Raw genomic sequence first — 18,805 nt, forward strand, 5'->3', positions numbered from 1 at the left:
TGAAAGGGCTTTTAACTAAAAAAAATTATTGTGTAAAATAATGAATCCTAGTGCCCAGAAATTTTCAAAAATAATGAGCATACACTATACAAACATATGGTACTTGTGAAATCGCCATTCCAATAAAATATCATGTAATGTCTCTGTGCTTTTGTACTGAAATACTATCCTTAATAATGAAGCTCTATTTCTGCGGAGCACTCCAACCTTCTTTCCAACAAATCAAATCTTTTCTCACTGCTCATAACTTGTAGCTAAAGAAGCAACGTTGATATAAATGGTTAAAACTAGCAATCCCCTACATAGCCACAATTCAAGCTATGTGCTGAGTTCATTTCCCCTGGAATGTTTATGTTCATATGCAATGAAGGGGTTGTGTGGCATGTCTCTACTCAAGTATAAAGACCTTATGTAATAAATATAAGGAAAATAGGGATATGTGTTTCATTCAGTCTGAGCTTGCTTAAAACTTGATACAATGAGCTAATAATATAAATACATGTACAAAAGCACAAGTTTACTTAAAAATAGTAGCCAACTGTGAGGCAATCTATATCTAAAGCACTCTGAGACAGACTTTTAGGTACATATTCTCAAGATCTCATCACAACCACACAACTGAATACAACTTGCCACAGAGAATGCCTTGCATTAAAATTCATCAAGCAAATAATCCTCCATGTGCTTTTCACTTTTGCTTTACAGCTCAAAGTACACTACAGAACATTGTACACCATACCATACTCACAAAATTGAACAGTTTTTGTGAGACTTCCTCTTTTTCTTTCTTTTCTGCTTGGGTGGCTGAATGACAACCTTGATTGCTGCATCAAAGACTGCCTTGACATTCTGCAAATGAAAACATAAATAGTCACACAAATCTGTATCATTCTTAAGGAAACTCCTAAAGAAGTTGGCATCTCAAAGGAAACAAAGACAAATTTCAACAAATACATAACTCTATTTCAAAAAACAGGAATGACCATCTATACTTTTGCAAATACTCTATTTCAAAAAACAGGAATGGCCATCTATACTTTTGCAAATGCTGTATAGCCTTGCCCAACATTTATGCCAGTAGACCAATTCAACAAGATGAAGAAAGTAATTCAACACAAATTCTAAAATTTTAGGCATAAATTCAAATTGAAACTTTCAAATATTACATATATAAGAAGAATAAGAATCTACTGACTTCAGTTCAAAACATGCAGCTTTTATTAATGTACCTGCTGAGTTTTTGCACTGCATTCTATATAAGCAGAAGCTCCAATCTGCTTTCTTAGCTCCTCGCCCTGCATGCCAAATACAGAATTTACTAGAAATTCAATTGCTATAATAGATTCTGGAAAAAATAAATCATGGGTAATATTCCATATATTTGGCAGGCATTTACACCCTTATACTCAGTAGGAATCCAGCCCAAGATAACCTCTCAAAGAATTGTGCAATTACAGTCATCTGATTCACAGTGAAACTGGAAATTTTCATACTCATCATAATGCTTCCGGCTTATTAGTTGTAGTCATTAATTTTGAATCCATGCAAATTAAGTGCCATGCACAGGAAAGAATACTGAAAAAAAGATCTCAAAAATTCAAGGTTGCAGGACATGCCACCCTCCTCCCCAAGTACACGTACCATCATACCCAATACAGATACAAGTACAGTACTACACGTATACCAGCCGGAACCTATGCCATATCTAGGTGATATGTGTTACAAAAATAAACAAATAAAACCTCTACCCTGTGTTTGGCACTCAGTGTCCTCTGCCCACCTGTATTTCTGTTATTTGTAACTTTTTTTTTCTAAAACATCAAGTGGGTACACAAATTTCATGTCAAGAATATTTAACAGGACAGCATACATGCACTTTCTCTATGTGATGTATGCCAAGCTCTCTGCATTGAATCAGTACCTTTTGTCATTGGAAAGTGCAAGACACAGGAGAAACAACACAAATGGAGAGTGAAAATAACCATAAGGTGAAGAGTGCATAAGGAGATGTGTGCAAGCATGTGGAGACATGTGCTTGCAGGAAGATCACGCACATGGAATGTTCAACAAGTTAGCGCCAAACACAGATGAAATTGGTGGATTGGGCAGTGAGTTGTTTAGTGTTTCTAATAGTTGTCTAAAACACAATCACCTTTGCATCAAACATAAAAATAAAGGTCAAGGGTGTCAGCAGATATTGCAGTGGAGCAGCAGTCAAGTCAGGATGTGAGTGTAGAAGCCACCAAGCAAGTAATTACCAAACAACAGGGAGGTGGATTCAAAACTTGGTAGAGGAGAAATGGGTGCCAAGTATTTGTCTATAAATAAGGCCAAGGTCATGAGATTGTGGAACCTTCAGCAAGGGTTAGAGCTAGTTGGAAAGGGAAAGAGTCAGAGCACTCACTGTACTCACATTTTGTGACCTGTTGTATCTCTGTAAGTACATTCCTCGATAACAAAATAAACCTTCTAGTACATGTGTGTGTTCCCTTATTTTCCACGGTGCAATGTGTAGTCTAGTTAGGTTGTGAGTCTAGGCCTCCCTTGGCTAGGATCTCCAAGCTCAACTCCAATTAAGCTCAAGACATTTACATGAAAAAATGCAACCCACACCCATCTTCTGATCTACGGAATCACTAGACTACCATGGAGAAATTTATACATGAATATAACCTATCCAGCACTTATTGCAAGATATAGTAGAACTTCTATAGATACAACTTCACTTACTATTGCAATATGGTCCACCATTGCAAGATACAGTGGAATATCTATAGATCCAACTTCACTTACTACTGAAATATGGCCCACCATTGCAAGATATAGTGGAATATCTATAGATACAATTTCACTTACTCTACCATCTATAGATCTACAGATGTGAACTTGTGTAACCCTGGAATGCGTCCCCTACCCTTTTTCAAGGACATCCTCTATACCCCTCTGCTGATAAGCAATGTTTCTGAATTGACTAGGAAACAACCAAGAAATGGCAGTGACAGCCAGAAAAATCTTATTAAAATTTTAAAAATAAAAGCCCCCTACTAAATAGAAAATTAAATAAGCATGATCTATTGTTGAAAAAAAAAAAAAAAATTGACCTCAAATATTCTGTCTATGGTTATGGCTGCTACACAGGGCTTCAGCCAAAAATTCCCCTCTTTGCATAATTCCTACAAATGTGGGTGCCGACAACAATCTATCTTGACCTCCATGTTTCTCTATTTTGCTAACATAAATAAGTTTTTTTTTAATTGCATTCATGTTCAACCCTGTAAGTCAATAGTATAATGTAAACTCTTAAATATTATGATGTGCACTTTTTGGAAAGTCGTTTGAGCATCAAACAAAGCTATTGAAATTTAATAATTTTAAGACATTAATCCATTTGAAACATAGCAAGTTGGGATGTAATAATTTGGATTCTAGCAATGCTTTAAAGTAGAATAACATATATTGACATATGACCAATATGAATATCTCAAATGCATCTAGTAAAATGATGTCGAGCACATTAGAAAAAATATAATTAGTATAAGGTATTAATTATATAATTTTGAATTGACTATTTTAATTTACTTGTATTAGTATATAAATTTTTTAATTTATTTATATAATTATTTTTTCATTTTGTTGTATATCCAAATTAATAATGAAAACTCAAATGACTAGACATTAAAATTTTGTTAATTTGCACGTCAACTCATAAATTCTTAGTTCAGCTCTAAAGTTTCATGATATGGTCATATAATGAATAGGGTGAATGCCTTAGCATACAAATACTTAAAATTTTCTCTCTATTTAAATTTCCCCCATTTTGTAATTGTCATCACCATCCCCTAAAACGGCCTCCCATCCTCTGCTGTCCCAGAAATGCATCCCCACATTTCCTGTTGTCCCCTACCATCCCAGAAATTTGGTGGAACATAGATGTAAACTTAACCACTTTATGTTTAAAAGATCTATAGATGCCAACTAGAAGTTGCTACATTGTCAACCTAAGCACCTTGACCAACTAGATGACCACATCACTAAGACAAAGCGCAAAACAGTTAGACATAATAAACTGGTCACATGAACATTAGACATTGCTAAGACCAAACTTGAACCCAACCACATAAAGGGCATAACTAAGCAAGTAGAGGATTTAGAATTTGTGAACAGGGACAACTTATGCAGCAGCAGAATTCAGCAAAAGCACAACCCGCGGCTACACAACAGAACAAAGGTGCCAAAACCAAAGAAAATCATAAAGTTTTAACAGGGCACAGACCATGCCAACAAAAAAACACCTAAGGCTTTATAATACAAAGAAACTGAATGAAAGAAGTTTAAAAGTTTAAATTTTTAATCACAAAACAGATGATTTTGGTTTTGGTGAATGAAAGATCTATGGCCTCACAAATCTGTCAGTTTCCAACCAAAACAGTCTTGTTTCTTGTTTCATGGAAATAAATCAAAACGTAAGACATGAAACAGCATAAGTAAACCCTAATCTACCAAGCACTTACACAGCTAGGGTTCTCACCAACAAAAATCAAAGGAGCATGGCCACAATTCCGCAACAAAATTTCAGATTTATAAGAGGGAAAGTTGTTCATTTTACAGAGAAGCCTTTCAAAATTTAAACAAAATAAATATTTTATAATGAGCAGTCAATTTGCATGCCCCAAAAATTTCAGAAGTGAAACGAGCCAGTTGCAAAGCTAGAATTGCCAAAGGAGCTAATTGATGTTTTAGAATAGCTAGTTTCAGTTATTTCCATATTTGATGTGATGCTATTATTAGAAGAAATCTATTTCTAGATTTCTTATTTTGAGAAAATTTTAATTTTAGTGTTTTCAGTATTTAGAGATTTCTTGATTTTCAAGCAATCTATTTTTGGACAAAAAGTTTTAGTTAATCTATTTTTGTACTATCATATCTATAAATTGTATTGCCATACAAAATTGCGAGATGATTGATTGCATTAGCATGAAAAGTTTTGTTAAGTGCTTTTAGCACTCAGATTTTCTACAGTTTTTGTAAAAGTTTATTGTTCAAGCTCTCCCTTTGTGCGTGATGGTATTCTTATTCTATATGCAATTTTCTCATATTCATTGAATTATTTTGAGTGAAGTATTTCATTTATTTAATACATGCTACTGCTAATTGAAGATTTTGTATTGTAATTGTTGTTGATCCATATGCTTGTAATTTGATATGCAACACCTGGGTGTTTAATTTATATAATCTTGACTTGTGTATGTAATCAAAGCCGTAAATTCAGCTATTGTGTATCATACCTCCCAGTGTGTAATTTTTTAGCCAGAAAGTGTGTGTATTTGTGTTGTAATAGGTTAAGTTGTTAGAAGAACTCATAAAAGATAAAGTGAAAAAAGTGCAAGTCTCCCGACTATGGGTGTGGAAGAACTATTATAGTCTTGCATCACCTGTTCAAAACCTTGGAGAAAATCCTTCGTAATCTTGTGAAAAGTTACAGTTTTTTAAATAGGTTAGTGTTCTAAGGTTTTTATTTAAATTTAACCTTACAAGGTAGCTTACCTTATTAATTCAAATAAAGGATTTAACTTGCATGCTTTCCATTTTGTGTTGTCCCTAAAGAACAAATTAAAATGCTAACATTGTTTCAAAACAAGTTGAAGCTTCCTTCAAATCTGTTGCATCTTGCATGTTTGACATGCCCTTCAAAGCTATTTCTAAAACTAGTTCCTAAAATTGAACTTCCTACTGTTTTTGAATTTCCAAGACTAATACAATCCTATTCTAACAAGGGAATGAATTATCTGTGGGATTTTATAATCATCTGAACTTTCAGCAATTTGGGACTTGGTGGCATGCAAATTATTGTTCATTTGAAAGTTACCATCAGAGGTCATAAAAGCTGTCCATAACCTTCTGATAAGATTTCACTGAAATACTCAGCCTCTCTTCTAGTATTTCTCTGACTAGAAGGACAAGATATAAGCAGCTCACAAGAAAGCTACCTTCTGGACCTACTCATATAATCATGTATCAATTTATTATGTGATGTTTCAGATCCATGCCAAGGTGACAAAGAAGAGTAACTATTTTTCAAAGCAGTATTTATTGCATGGTTTTGTCATCTGTCTCAAATCCCTACTCATAATATCCATATTCTAAACCAAAGACTGCAAACTAGTTTCTATAACCTCTTTGGGGTTCTATCTTGCATGGAGTCCATTCTAGATGTGCTGTACAGCTTCAAATGCTGTCAAAAACACAACTTTGATGCCTCTGACTTGAACCTGAATTAAATCTAACCATTCTGGAAGCATAAATTGTCTGATATTTCTGATATCAAAATTTCTATTATAATAATAAAAAGAAATCTAAACTTTCATATGAACATCTGGTTGATGAGGTTTGATAGCAATCAAATGCAGGGTTACAGTCTTCCAAGTCCAAGTCTGAGCATGCCTAAATAAAGCCTATCCAGTCTGTGCCAAGTCCAAGTCTGGTAACGCAGGTCCTATAAAAATACTCTAGATAGCATTAATGTATATCAATTTGGAGAATCATCTTTCAGCTCAGCATTAATTCTGTGCCATGTTTTAGCCAAGTGTCCAAGTTAAAAAACAGCCTACAAAAATTTGTCCCAAGTCCAAGACTGTAACACTGCTCAACTGAAACAAAATCTTTCAAATTCTGTAAACAAAAATTGTCTGAAAAGATGTGAAAATATAAATTTGCAAAAACAAAAATTGGATTGATAAATGGTTTTCCACTATAAAAACAATTCAACTCTTCTGTGCTACCATTTTCAATTGTGCCAACAAACCAATCTTCATATGTTACACATTCACCCAGTAACATCGCACAATTTTACATGAAGCAAAACTCTTCAATAATGTAAGTGTTGCCACAATTAAGGACAAGATGTCCTCTCCTATATTTGGACAATCCTAAAGATGGACTTCTTCAGAACTAACCTTATCCTTGCTTAAATCTTCTAAAGGAACTTTTGACCTTTGAATGGCTTAATTTCCTTGCATAGTTTATTTGCTTTATCCTTCTGAAGCAATCTTTAGCCTTTGCAAGGTTCCATTTCTTTTATTCTATATTCCTAGAATAGATTTATGGTTTATTATGATACTATTTTCTAGAATAGACCAATGCTTTATCCTTTGTTCTATTCTTATTTTGTATAACAGATTTGTGTATTATTCGTATACTATCTTCCTAGGAAGACATGCTTTGATCATAGCAATATCTTCTTGTGTTGATCTTTTTGAGTTGAACATAATGCCTTTATTCTAAAGACTTGCTCATTTTGGTATTATCTTAAAAAGCAAAATCATGTAAAGGATGGCTAAGTTACTTGGTTTTGCAAAAAGGCTCCCCATACCCATACGGAACTGATTCAGGGCCGGGTCCAAGACCAGGATGCCTCTCAGTTCGCCCAAGGTCCACCCCAAGGACCCTAGGAAAAACCAGGAATACCCGCAAGCCACCTGGCTAGAAAATTAACAAAAAACATTTTTAAAAGCAAAAAACAAATTCTTCTAAATACCTGATTTCCCCCTAAAGTGAGGGTGATAAACCTCTTTTGCCTCATTTCACAATCACAAGTGAGTAAAACAACATTTTTGCCTCCAAGCTGCCATTGTTGTTTTATTAATGTTGCTGTCTTTTTCTTCAAACATGAATGTTCAAGAGATAAAAACCTACACCAACAAGAGAGAAAGAGCTCCGTGGGGAAGATTAATCTATCAAAGGTGAGTAAGTCTTATAATTTTTTTTATTTTTGAAGAATTTTTTAAAGATTTTTCAATTTTTTTGGAAGTATTGAATTAATTTATAAACCTTTTCTACATAATACAAAGGTCATTCATAATGACATTTTTTTAATGTTGGAAGGTTGGAGATTTGTAATGGCTTTTTGTTTTGCTAAGTTCATGAAAATGGCTGGTAGTTCTAGTTCGACTGCCCCACATGTAGAGAGCTCATTTAAATTTGACACAACATCACCTCTTTAACAACATACAACCATGATTGAACAACTTCCTAGTGGTTGAGGTTATTGTTGGTGTTGTAGCCAATGTGCAAATGAGTATAAGAGCTCACATAGTCAAGTGAAATCTCACCGATGCACTACCACCAGCCTAGGAATAAGAATTTGTCTAGAGCTGAATAAAAAAGAGCTACCACAGAATGGGATATATTAAAGAACACGTGGATGCAAACATGGGAAGTAATAGATCAAAAGAAAGAGCACATCCTCTTTCAAAGAAAGGATTGTTGAAACTCCTAGTGGCTTATCACAACTGGTTGGCACACATCCTTTCATGCCATCATCTTCTTGAGATGAGAATACCCCCTTTCTTTCCTATAAAAGAAGTCCATTGGAAAAAGCCTTCAAGAACAGGGCAAATAGGTTGTAGATAAGAGCATTGCTCGTTGCATTAATGGTAGTGGTGACAGCAGCCAATGCACCTACTAATTATTAGTCCTAGATATGAAAAGGTGTGCACCACCTTATTGGCCAAGGAGAAAGCTTTTGTAAAGAGATCATTAAGAGCAATCAAGATACATGACCCAAAACAAGCGTGTCCATTTTTTTTGGATGGAAAAATTACAAAAATATATAACTAATCAATGTCATTGTAGCGTCCCCTAAAGGTGAAATATTATTTAAGGCAATAAATTGTGAGGAGCACGTGAAGTATGCAACTTTCATTGCTGATATCCTCATACAATCTATTAAGATGGCGTGTTTCATAAATATTATCCAAGTTATAACAAACAACACTAAATATTGCCGGGCAGATGGTTCAATAGTGAAGGTTGCATTAGGGCATATTTTTTGACACCATGTGTTGTCCACTTACTCAACTTGATATTGTAAAAGACTAACACAGAGATTGAGTGGGTCTTACAAATCTCCACAAAGGCAAAGGAGATTCAAATGCTCGTGACAATTCATTATATGTCACAAGTCACTTTCAAGACCACCTCCAACTTGGAGTTGTTAAAGGTAAATTAAATTTTAATTTTCAATATATTTTTAATTTTAATATGTAACATGTCATCTACCTTTTAATATTTTTATTTGTTTTATTTTAACACTTTGTCAAGTTGCCAAAACTCGATTTGCATCAAACAATCATCTTAAGATGACTTGCCAAGGGGCAAAAGGCATTGAGAGCTATGGTTATCAACACTCTTTGGAGTGTGTGGAATCAATCAAATGCAAAGAAAGCCCAAAAACTCAAAGAATTGATCCTAAATGTTGAGTGGTGGGCTTGTATGGAATATGTTGACTCTTTGAGCTTCACCAAGTCCATCATCAATATGATTAAGAATCTTGATACAAATCACCCATATGTTTGAATGAAATTTATGATTGCATGAACTCCAAGTTTGAAAAAAAAAAGACCATAATAGAATCGAAGGACAAAAGCATTTTTCAAAATGGAGCAAAAGATCATTATTGACCACTAGAACAACATGATCAAGCCTTTGCATCTCCTAATATTTGCTTCGTCTCTGAAATATTAAAGTTCAAATATAATTCCTTTGCCAAGAAGGGTGATACCATATGAAGATGAAGAGGTTGTTGTTAGCTACAAACTGTGCATTCAAAAGAATATTCTCAGATGTAGATATAATGAGTGTTGTCTTGAGTGAGTTTGGCCACTTCATATCTTCAAAGAATCATGATGTTTGCGCTCTTTGAGACAAGTACATGGCAGATGTTCATGAATGGTGGAACAAACATTACCAAGGCTCTATGTAAATAGCCTTTGCAATAAAAATTATCTCTCAAATATGCATCTTTTATTTTTTGACTTTCTCATTATTCATTCCCTGCTATATATTATGATTTATGTTTTGTAATTGTAAATGTTGTATACAAATTCAACAGGCTGCAAATTCTTCTTCAGCTGAGCGGAATCGGACTACATAATCCTTTATCCACTCAGTTAAGCACAACAAACTGGGTTAAAAAAAGCTGAGAATTCGACTTTTGTGCACTCCAACTTGCATCTCTTATCACATAATAGACCTAATTATAATAAGGTGGTAACCACAAATCAGGTTCGAAGTCCTAAGTGTGCTGACTTAGATGCTACAGTTGCACAACTTGCTGAAGTCTCTATAGATGAAACATCTTTTGCATATGACATGGCCGGTGGAAGTGTACCGTAGCTGATTGTGGTTCTGACAAAATTGAACTAAATGCTGACTTTAGTACTCAGTGAAGAGAAATTTGAAAATTATTGACTATTGATTGTAATTTTCATTTTGCATTGAGTCGATGGCATTTAAAAAATCACTGAATTATCATATTGTGAATTTACAAGTATTCTCTTTTTTTTAAATTATGAGGAATTAAATATTTCATTTATTGGTAATTAAGAATATTACTGTTTTAACCTGTCCCCATACCAAGACTGGCAACATAGAACTGTTTTACTTTAAAGTAGATATTAAGCATGCGAATATTGCAGATATAGCAAATACTAGGACATGATTCTGTCAGTATATACAATTTTAGCCTAATCTTACACTCAGGCAATAACTGTTTGTCACAGAAACTGTATATAGTCATGTGTCCATCTAAAGCATACTATCATGTTTCTAGTATTATGAAGTACATTTTATCAGTGCATTGTTCTGTGTCTTTTTCACTAGTGTTTTTATCCGTTTCAGCGTATTCACCCTAATCACAGCCTAGTCAGCCAAAAAAAAGTAACTAGGCATTTTCAAGAGCTCTGGCAACAATATATTCCTAAATATAATGGTGACACTAGAACAGAAGAAAATAAATACAATGTATAGTGAATTCCCACTAGTGTCAGAATACTGGCTAAATTATAATCTGCAGTGGAATTATATAATAAAATAGTTCTTGCACCTATAATCCAAATCAAGTGATTATTTCAAGGTGATGATGGATATTTAGTAAGTAAGAAAAACTGTTGCCCAGAGAAAAGGTTCATACAAAACATTTGCTATCATGTCAATTCTTGGGATAGAAAAGCTCTAAGGCGAGTCCACATACCAGTTCAGTTGTTACAGCCACGGCACCTGGGTGGTCAGTATAGAATTGTTTGTCCTCCCGAAGATCTGGATATACAAGACAATAATGTTTAATATGATACAGAAACTCTAAAGTGTCTTCTGAATCAGTGTGTTGGATCCATCCACATTATCAATTTCCTTAAAAGAATAGATCACATCTTGTAAGATTATTTTCAAAACGAAAATCCACTTTCAAAAAAAGAATGTGATTTGAGAAAACCTTAACATAAACACAATTAATAATCAATTTTTCATCTTAAGTTTACAAAAAAATTTATACAATTTTCATTTTAAGTTTACACCAAACTTTATGAAGCCACTTCTCCCACATAAATGTAAACAAATTGCTTCCATAAATATTGGCTTGTATACAGGGAAGACTGATCATTTAATAAGGGAAAACCACACACTAAAACATTCTATTTAAAAATCTCTATCTTAAGTTTCAAAGTCCATAGAAACGAGAGTCGGACTTGGCACGAACTCGGCAAGGCTGACCCGAATCGAGACTCGGCAAAAAACTCCGCAGGACTCGGCAAAAAACCACTTTCTAGTGAATCTTGCCTAGAGCGAGTTCCTGGAGAGTCCTGAATCCCTGAGACTCGGCTAGGGTCACTCGGCTCGGGACTCGCCACGACTTAGAGAGTCCTGGTGAGTCTTGGAAATATGTTTCAAACCATCAATAATTGTTTACTATAATGTCCTCTCTTGGGATATTCCTTTAATTTTTTCCCTTGCCACAGTAAATTTCTGCTTAAAACAATAATGAATCTCTTTCACATCTTGACAGAGATCCCTGTTGACAATTGCTGCTTCTATCTCATGGAAAAGGGTTTCAATCTACTACAGTGCTCTTTCATTCATTCACCCCTGTAGACTGTCATCATTGTTGCTTTCCATGACTAGAGTGCTCAAAATTCACTTCTCTGTCTTTATCATTCTGTCATGGAGACCAGTCCCTTGAATCCACTATCACGCACAGCACAGAACTCTGTAACCTTACTGTCTTTTGAAACTATCCCTTGTGAATAGGGTCCCTTGCCATGTTTAATGGATTATGACTGTGTCACCTGTTAATTGTAACTAGGGATATAGGGGTTCAGATTGCCTTAAGGCAACATCTGAACCCCATTTTAGGACTGGGTCCTATCCTAGGGTGACGTGACCCTATTCAATGCCACGCTAAACTCACGCCATTTAACATTGGCGCCAAAATCCAAGGAGGCCGACTTACATTTGAAAGAATAAATGATGCATATAAGTAAATGAAAATTAGCAAGTCAATAATCAATCAAGTTCGATAATATACAAGGCGATTTAGCTCTGCCGTGCGAAGTCTTAAGAAGGGTGCGAACTTAAGGAAGATTGAGAACTTGTTCAGCTTGGTGCGAAATTGTCCAAGAGGACATAGTGGATCTTGATGCAAGCCTTTGAAGTATACAAGGAACAGATCTGATATGTGCAGATCAAATTCAAGCTAAGTATTGTACTTATGTTTAGAGGAGAATATATAATCTGACCTGTGGGTCTTTCATGCTGGGTTTTTCCTCCTTGGAGGTTTTCCCAGGGTATGCTTGTTTGTCTGCTGTTCCATTTCTAATTTATGTTGGCTTATTAAATACTGTGAATCTGAATACAATCTAGGGCACAATTAATCTATGTTGGTTTACTAAAATACTGCAAATCTGATTACAATCTAGGGCACAATTAATCTATGTTGGTTTACTAAAATACTGCAAATCTGATTACAACCTAGGGCATAATCAAATATATGAATCTGATTAACATACCTAGGATTTAAAATAACATGGTATCAGAGCTATAGGTGTCATTAACCTCTGATTTTAGCAAATCAATTGTTGCATATAGCTGTTGTTTGTGTTCAGATTAAAGATGTCAGGTTTGAAAGTTGAAGATAGGCTTGAGGGAGCCATTGATTTTGCTGCTTGGAAAGTTCGTATTCTATTGATCCTTGAAGAAAATGATCTACTGAAATTTGTAGAAGAAGAAAGGCTGTCTCCTCCAGAAGATGCTGAAGAGCAGAAACTGTTCAAGAAAGATTCCCTCAAAGCTAGAAGGATCATAATTGAGTCCGTCAAGAATCATCTTGTCACTGTCATATCAAAGTTTGTATCTGCCAGAGAAATGATCAAACACTTGGAAGGGATGTATGAAGTCAACAATCTCAGTAGGGCTCTTGCCCTAAGACAGCAACTTCTTCGCATGAAAATGAAAGAAGAAGACTCAATCATAGCCTACTTCATGAAGATCAATGAACTAAAGGACAAGCTAAGCACTCTTGATTGCCAAATCTCAGATAAAGATCTTGTTATGATTGCATTAAATGGCCTACCTGATGAATGGGAACCATTCATTCGTAGCATTGGTGGAAGAGCCGATCGTCCCAACTTTGAACGTCTAAAATCCGATTGCATTGAAGAGGAATCTCGAATTGAGGTAAGAGGAAAACTCAAGAACTCTCTCAAAGATAATCATGTTCTCTCATCTAAATCTAGGAAAGGTGGTCATTGGAAGAAAGAGAAGAGAAGCAAAGATTTTAGATCCTCCTCCTATGATCCAAGGAAAAAGTCAAGAGATTCCTCCCACATTCGTTGCTTCAGATGTGACAAATATGGTCACTATGCCAGAGATTGTCAGAATGACCCAAAGGAAAGGGAAGCCAACTTAAATGAAGTTGCCGAACAAAGTGAAGACTACCTTCTTATCTCTGCTCTTTCCAGCAATGTTCCTACGGACAGCAATACGTGGATTCTTGACAGTGGTGCCTCCAGACACATCTCAGGATTTCGTGAGCATCTCTCAGATCTGATTGAAAAAGACACCAATCTTCATGTAGTAAACGGTGATGATGCTCGATACTCGGTAAAAGGTTCTGGCACTACCTCTTTAAAACTAGATTCTGGTATTTCCTTACAACTCTGTGATATTCTCTTTGTACCTGGTATTAAAAGAAATCTTATTTCCATTTCGACTTTAGAAGATAAGGGTTTGCAAATAGCATTTTCTGAAGGGAAAGTACTCGCTTGGCCTAAGAAATCTAATTTCAAATCTACTCGTATTATTGGAAATAGATGTGATAGTTTATATAAGCTTGCAGCTAATCCAATTCAAGCTCTCATTCATGAGACCCCTGAATCATGCGAGCTATGGCATAGAAGATTGGGTCATCTTCACTTTCAAGCTCTTCCCACTCTCGGTAAAATGGTCAAAGGTATGCCTAACCTCAGTTTATCTCATGATGATACTTGTAAAGGTTGTGCAATGGGTAAGAATGTAAAGAATCTCTTTCATAAAAGCGATAGTAGGGCTAAAGAAAGGTTAGAACTTATTCATTCAGATTTATGTGGTCCTATGTCTGTAGCATCTCCTAGCGGTTTCCTATATTATGTTATCTTCATAGATGATTTCTCTAGGAAAATATGGATCTATTTTCTTAAAACTAAAGAGTCTGAAGAAGTCCTAAACATATTTAAAGAATTCAAAGCCTTAGTTGAAAATAATACAGGAAATCGAATTAAATGTTTGAGGTCTGACAATGGAGGTGAATACACCTCAGGTAGCTTCTATGACTTTTGTGTTAAAGCAGGAATTAAGAGGGAGTTCTGTGTTCCCTACAACCCTCAGCAAAATGGAGTTGCTGAAAGAAAGAACAGGACCATTGTTGAAGCTGCAAGAGCCATGATACATGATCAGGACTTGCAACCTTTTCTATGGGCAGAAGCATCCAAAACCGCAGGTTATATTCAGAATAGATGTCCTCATCGAGTCCTAAAGGATGTGACACCTGAAGAAGCCTTTTCTGGAATCAAACCAGACATCAGTCACCTAAGAATATTCGGAAGCCCTATGTATGTTCATGTGCCTAAAGAAAAACGAACCAAGCTGGATCCATCTGGAAAGAAAGGCATCCTAGTAGGATACAGCGAATCTTCCAAAGCCTTCAAGATCTACATTTCAGGTCAAAGGTATGTTGAGTTAAGTAGAGATGTAACTTTTGAAGAAGATATTGCTTTCAAAAGATCTAAAGGTTCATTAACCAACTATAATGATATGGTGATGGAAAATCAAGATTCAATTGTTGATGCTAACCCTGAGTTACAGGAGGAGTCTGCTGATCTTCCAAATCAGGAAGTTCAGAATGACTCATCAGAACCCATGCAATCTACCGATATTCCTCAGGATATTGTGGTCTGCAAGAAGAGACCACTTTGGGTTAGAAATACGATTCAAGATGTTGAAGGGTTTGCTGCTCCCAGAGGAACTTTCAGAAATAGCAAGAGTGTTCAAAATCACGCCAACTACATTTTTGTGATGTGCAATATAATTGAGTCTGAACCCCACAATATCTGAGAAGCTATGTCCCATCATGCTTGGAAATTAGCCATGGTGAAGAGTATGGGTCTATCATCAAGAATAATGTCTGGGATATTGTACCCAGACCCAAAGGTAAGTCTGTCGTTTCTTCTAAATGGTTGTTTAAAATTAAACATAATGCTGATGGTAGTATTGAAAAATATAAAGCTAGATTTGTAGCACGTGGTTTTTCTCAAAAGGAAGGAATAGATTATGAAGAAACCTTTGCCCCTGTTGCTAGATATACCTCTATTAGGTCTATGATAGCTATTGCTGCAGCCAAAGGTTGGGAGCTACATCAAATGGACGTTAAGACAGCCTTCCTTAATGGTGTCATTGAGTAGGAAGTCTATATTGAGCAACCAAAAGGTTATGTAATCCATAAAAGAGATTCTCATGTTTGCAGGTTGAAGAAAGCCTTATATGGGCTCAAACAGGCTCCTCACGCTTGGTATGAAAGAATTGATAAGTACTTACTAAGTTTAGGGTTTTCCAAGAATGATGTTGATGCTAACATTTACTTGAAAGTTTATAATGATGAGATGCTTATTTTAGTTTTGTATGTAGATGATTTATTTCTCACGGGTGAAAATAAATTAATCATGAGATGTAAAAAGGAATTAGCCTCAGAATTTGAATGAAGGATTTAGGTCTAATGCATTACTTCCTAGGGTTAGAAGTATGGCAAAGAGCTAATGAAATCTTTCTAAGTCAGAGAAAATACACTATTGATATTTTGAAAAGATTTAGAATGATAGATTGTAAACCTATGCATACTCCTATGGAATCTAACTTAAAGAAGTTAAGTGTTTTTGCAGCTAACTCTGATTTTGCAGATCCCTCTGAGTACAGGCAGTTGATTGGCTCCCTGATGTACCTAGTCAATACTAGGCCAGATATCTGTTATGCGGTTAATGCTCTCAGTCAGTTCATGAGCTCACCTAAACATGTTCACTTGGTTGCTGCCAAGCACATTCTAAGATACCTACGTGGCACGATTGGTTATGGGCTAAAGTATTCACTTAATACCCCAATTCTCCTAAAAGGCTACTCAGATTCAGATTGGGCAGGAAGTGTCAAGGATAGGAAAAGCACATCAGGCATCTACTTCAATTTGGGCTCCGCAGTAATCTCTTGGGCATGCAGAAAGCAATCTTCGGTAGCATTAAGCACTACAGAAGCTGAGTACATTGCCACATTTGTTGCATCCAGAGAAGCAGTGTGGCTTCGTAAGCTCCTTGTTGGATTATTTGGTCAAGCCAATGATCCCACCACCATTCATTGTGATAATCAAAGCTGTATAAAGATGTCAGTAAATCTTGTATTTCATGATCGGTCCAAACATGTGGAAACACACTATCATTACATTCGGGATATGGTGCAGAGAGGCGCCATTCATCTAAAGTACATTAGCACAGAAGAACAGATTGCTGACATCCTCACCAATCCTTTATTCAGAGTGAAGTTCGAGTACTTCAGAGATAGACTTGGTGTCATGGAAAACGGAGTCCTAATTGAGAGGGAGCTTCAATCTCAGTGACTATGTGTAGTACTTTGAATCATTCCTTGTGTGTGTGCAAGAATGAATTACATCCAATCTATGCTTGTGTGCTAGATGGATAATTATAATAATGTAAAGACCCACTGGTGTATTACACTTTCTATGCTTGTGTGCTAGAACCATCCTATGCTTGTGTGCTAGGTGGAAGATGTAATTCTATGCTTGTGTGCTAGATCCATTCTATGCTTGTGTGGTAGATGGAACTTAAAGGTTCAGATTATGTATTCTCCTCCTCCCTAGTTAAGAGGGAGTGTTAATTGTAACTAGGGATATTGGGGTTCGGATTGCCTTAAGGCAACATCCGAACCCCATTTTAGGACCGGGTCATAGCCTAGGGTGACGTGACCCTATTCAATGCCACGCTAAACTCACGCCATTTAACATTGGCGCCAAAATCCAAGGAGGCCGACTTACATTTGAAAGAATAAATGATGCATATAAGTAAATGAAAATTAGCAAGTCAATAATCAATCAAGTTCGATAATATACAAGGCGATTTAGCTCTATCGTGCGAAGTCTTAAGAAGGGTGCGAACTTAAGAAAGATTGAGAACTTGTTCAGCTTGGTGCGAAATTGTCCAAGAGGGCATAGTGGATCTTGATGCAAGCCTTTGAAGTATACAAGGAACAGATCTGATATGTGCAGATCAGATTCAAGCTAAGTATTGTGCTTATGTTTAGAGGAGAATATATAATCTGACCTGTGGGTCTTTCATGTTGGGTTTTTCCTCCTTGGAGGTTTTCCCAGGGTATGCTTGTTTGTCTGCTGTTCCATTTCTGATTTATGTTGGCTTATTAAATACTGTAAATCTGAATACAATCTAGGGCACAATTAATCTATGTTGGTTTACTAAAATACTGCAAATCTGATTACAATCTAGGGCACAATTAATCTATGTTGGTTTACTAAAATACTGCAAATCTGATTACAACCTAGGGCATAATCAAATATATGAATCTGATTAACATACCTAGGGTTTAAAATAACATCACCATGAATTGTAGCATCCCTTATGACTGCCACTGCACATTAGTATCATTTTGCCTTTACTTGTCTCTTGGCCTAGTAATCGCTTTTCTATTAATACCCACAATGATTGAATGCTTGTTTGAATGCAGATTGTATGGATATATATCAGATCTGATCTTCTTAAAGGATTGATGCATTACCAGTCTGCTGATTACCGATTGCAGATCTGCATATTCGATATGCTCTCTCGTTGTCTCCTCCCAATTGCATTGGTCCTCCTCCTTATATCTCTTAATGATAAGGAGACGCACCCCTACACCTTGCAAGGGACACCTCCCTTCCAAGTTAATCGTTACTTATTATGGTCAGCCCTTATCAAACTAATCGCTGCCCTTCAAATTAAGGTGGTCGGCTCTCTTCATAAAATTAATCGCAGTCATTTTTCTTTGAGTCGGCCTCCTCATTCGATTCCTTTTTCCCTGAGTGCAGTCTGCCCCTTCTAAAACAATATCATTTTTAATTTATTTCAAATATCAAACAGGTCTGCCCTCATTTAACTGTTACCTCCTTAGTTTGATATTAAAAGAGGTTGCATTCTGATTCAGGGGCATGTCATTTACAAAGCATTACGCTATGCTGTCTACATATGAAGTATTCATCCCAAATTCTCCTAAAACATGATTATCACATACATATTGCTTTCACTTTCATCTTATATTTATACTACGGTCATATAAACAATAATAATTTTAATTTATTTTGATTTCCCCAAGAGGGGTCAGCCAGCATTGAAACTAATAACTTAGCTCTAATACCAATTTATGAGCACACATTTATACTGAGGCGGTAATA

General features: G+C 35.8%; 1 protein-coding gene across 1 annotated transcript in view; it reads right to left on the reverse strand.

Moving 5' to 3' along the window:
• Positions 1-421: 421 nt before the first annotated feature.
• Positions 422-18,805, reverse strand: part of LOC131045472 (rac-like GTP-binding protein ARAC3) — a 37,187-nt gene continuing 18,803 nt past the window's right edge. The window contains exons 5-7 of the mRNA XM_057979059.2: positions 11,030-11,094; positions 1,230-1,295; positions 422-849 (exon numbers count right to left, since the gene is read on the reverse strand). Coding sequence (XP_057835042.1) covers positions 745-849; positions 1,230-1,295; positions 11,030-11,094 — 236 coding nt within the window. The 3' untranslated portion in view covers positions 422-744. The remainder of the gene's footprint in view (positions 850-1,229; positions 1,296-11,029; positions 11,095-18,805) is intronic.

This window comes from Cryptomeria japonica, chromosome 7 (genome assembly GCF_030272615.1).
Source record: "Cryptomeria japonica chromosome 7, Sugi_1.0, whole genome shotgun sequence".
Lineage (NCBI taxonomy): Eukaryota > Viridiplantae > Streptophyta > Pinopsida > Cupressales > Cupressaceae > Cryptomeria > Cryptomeria japonica.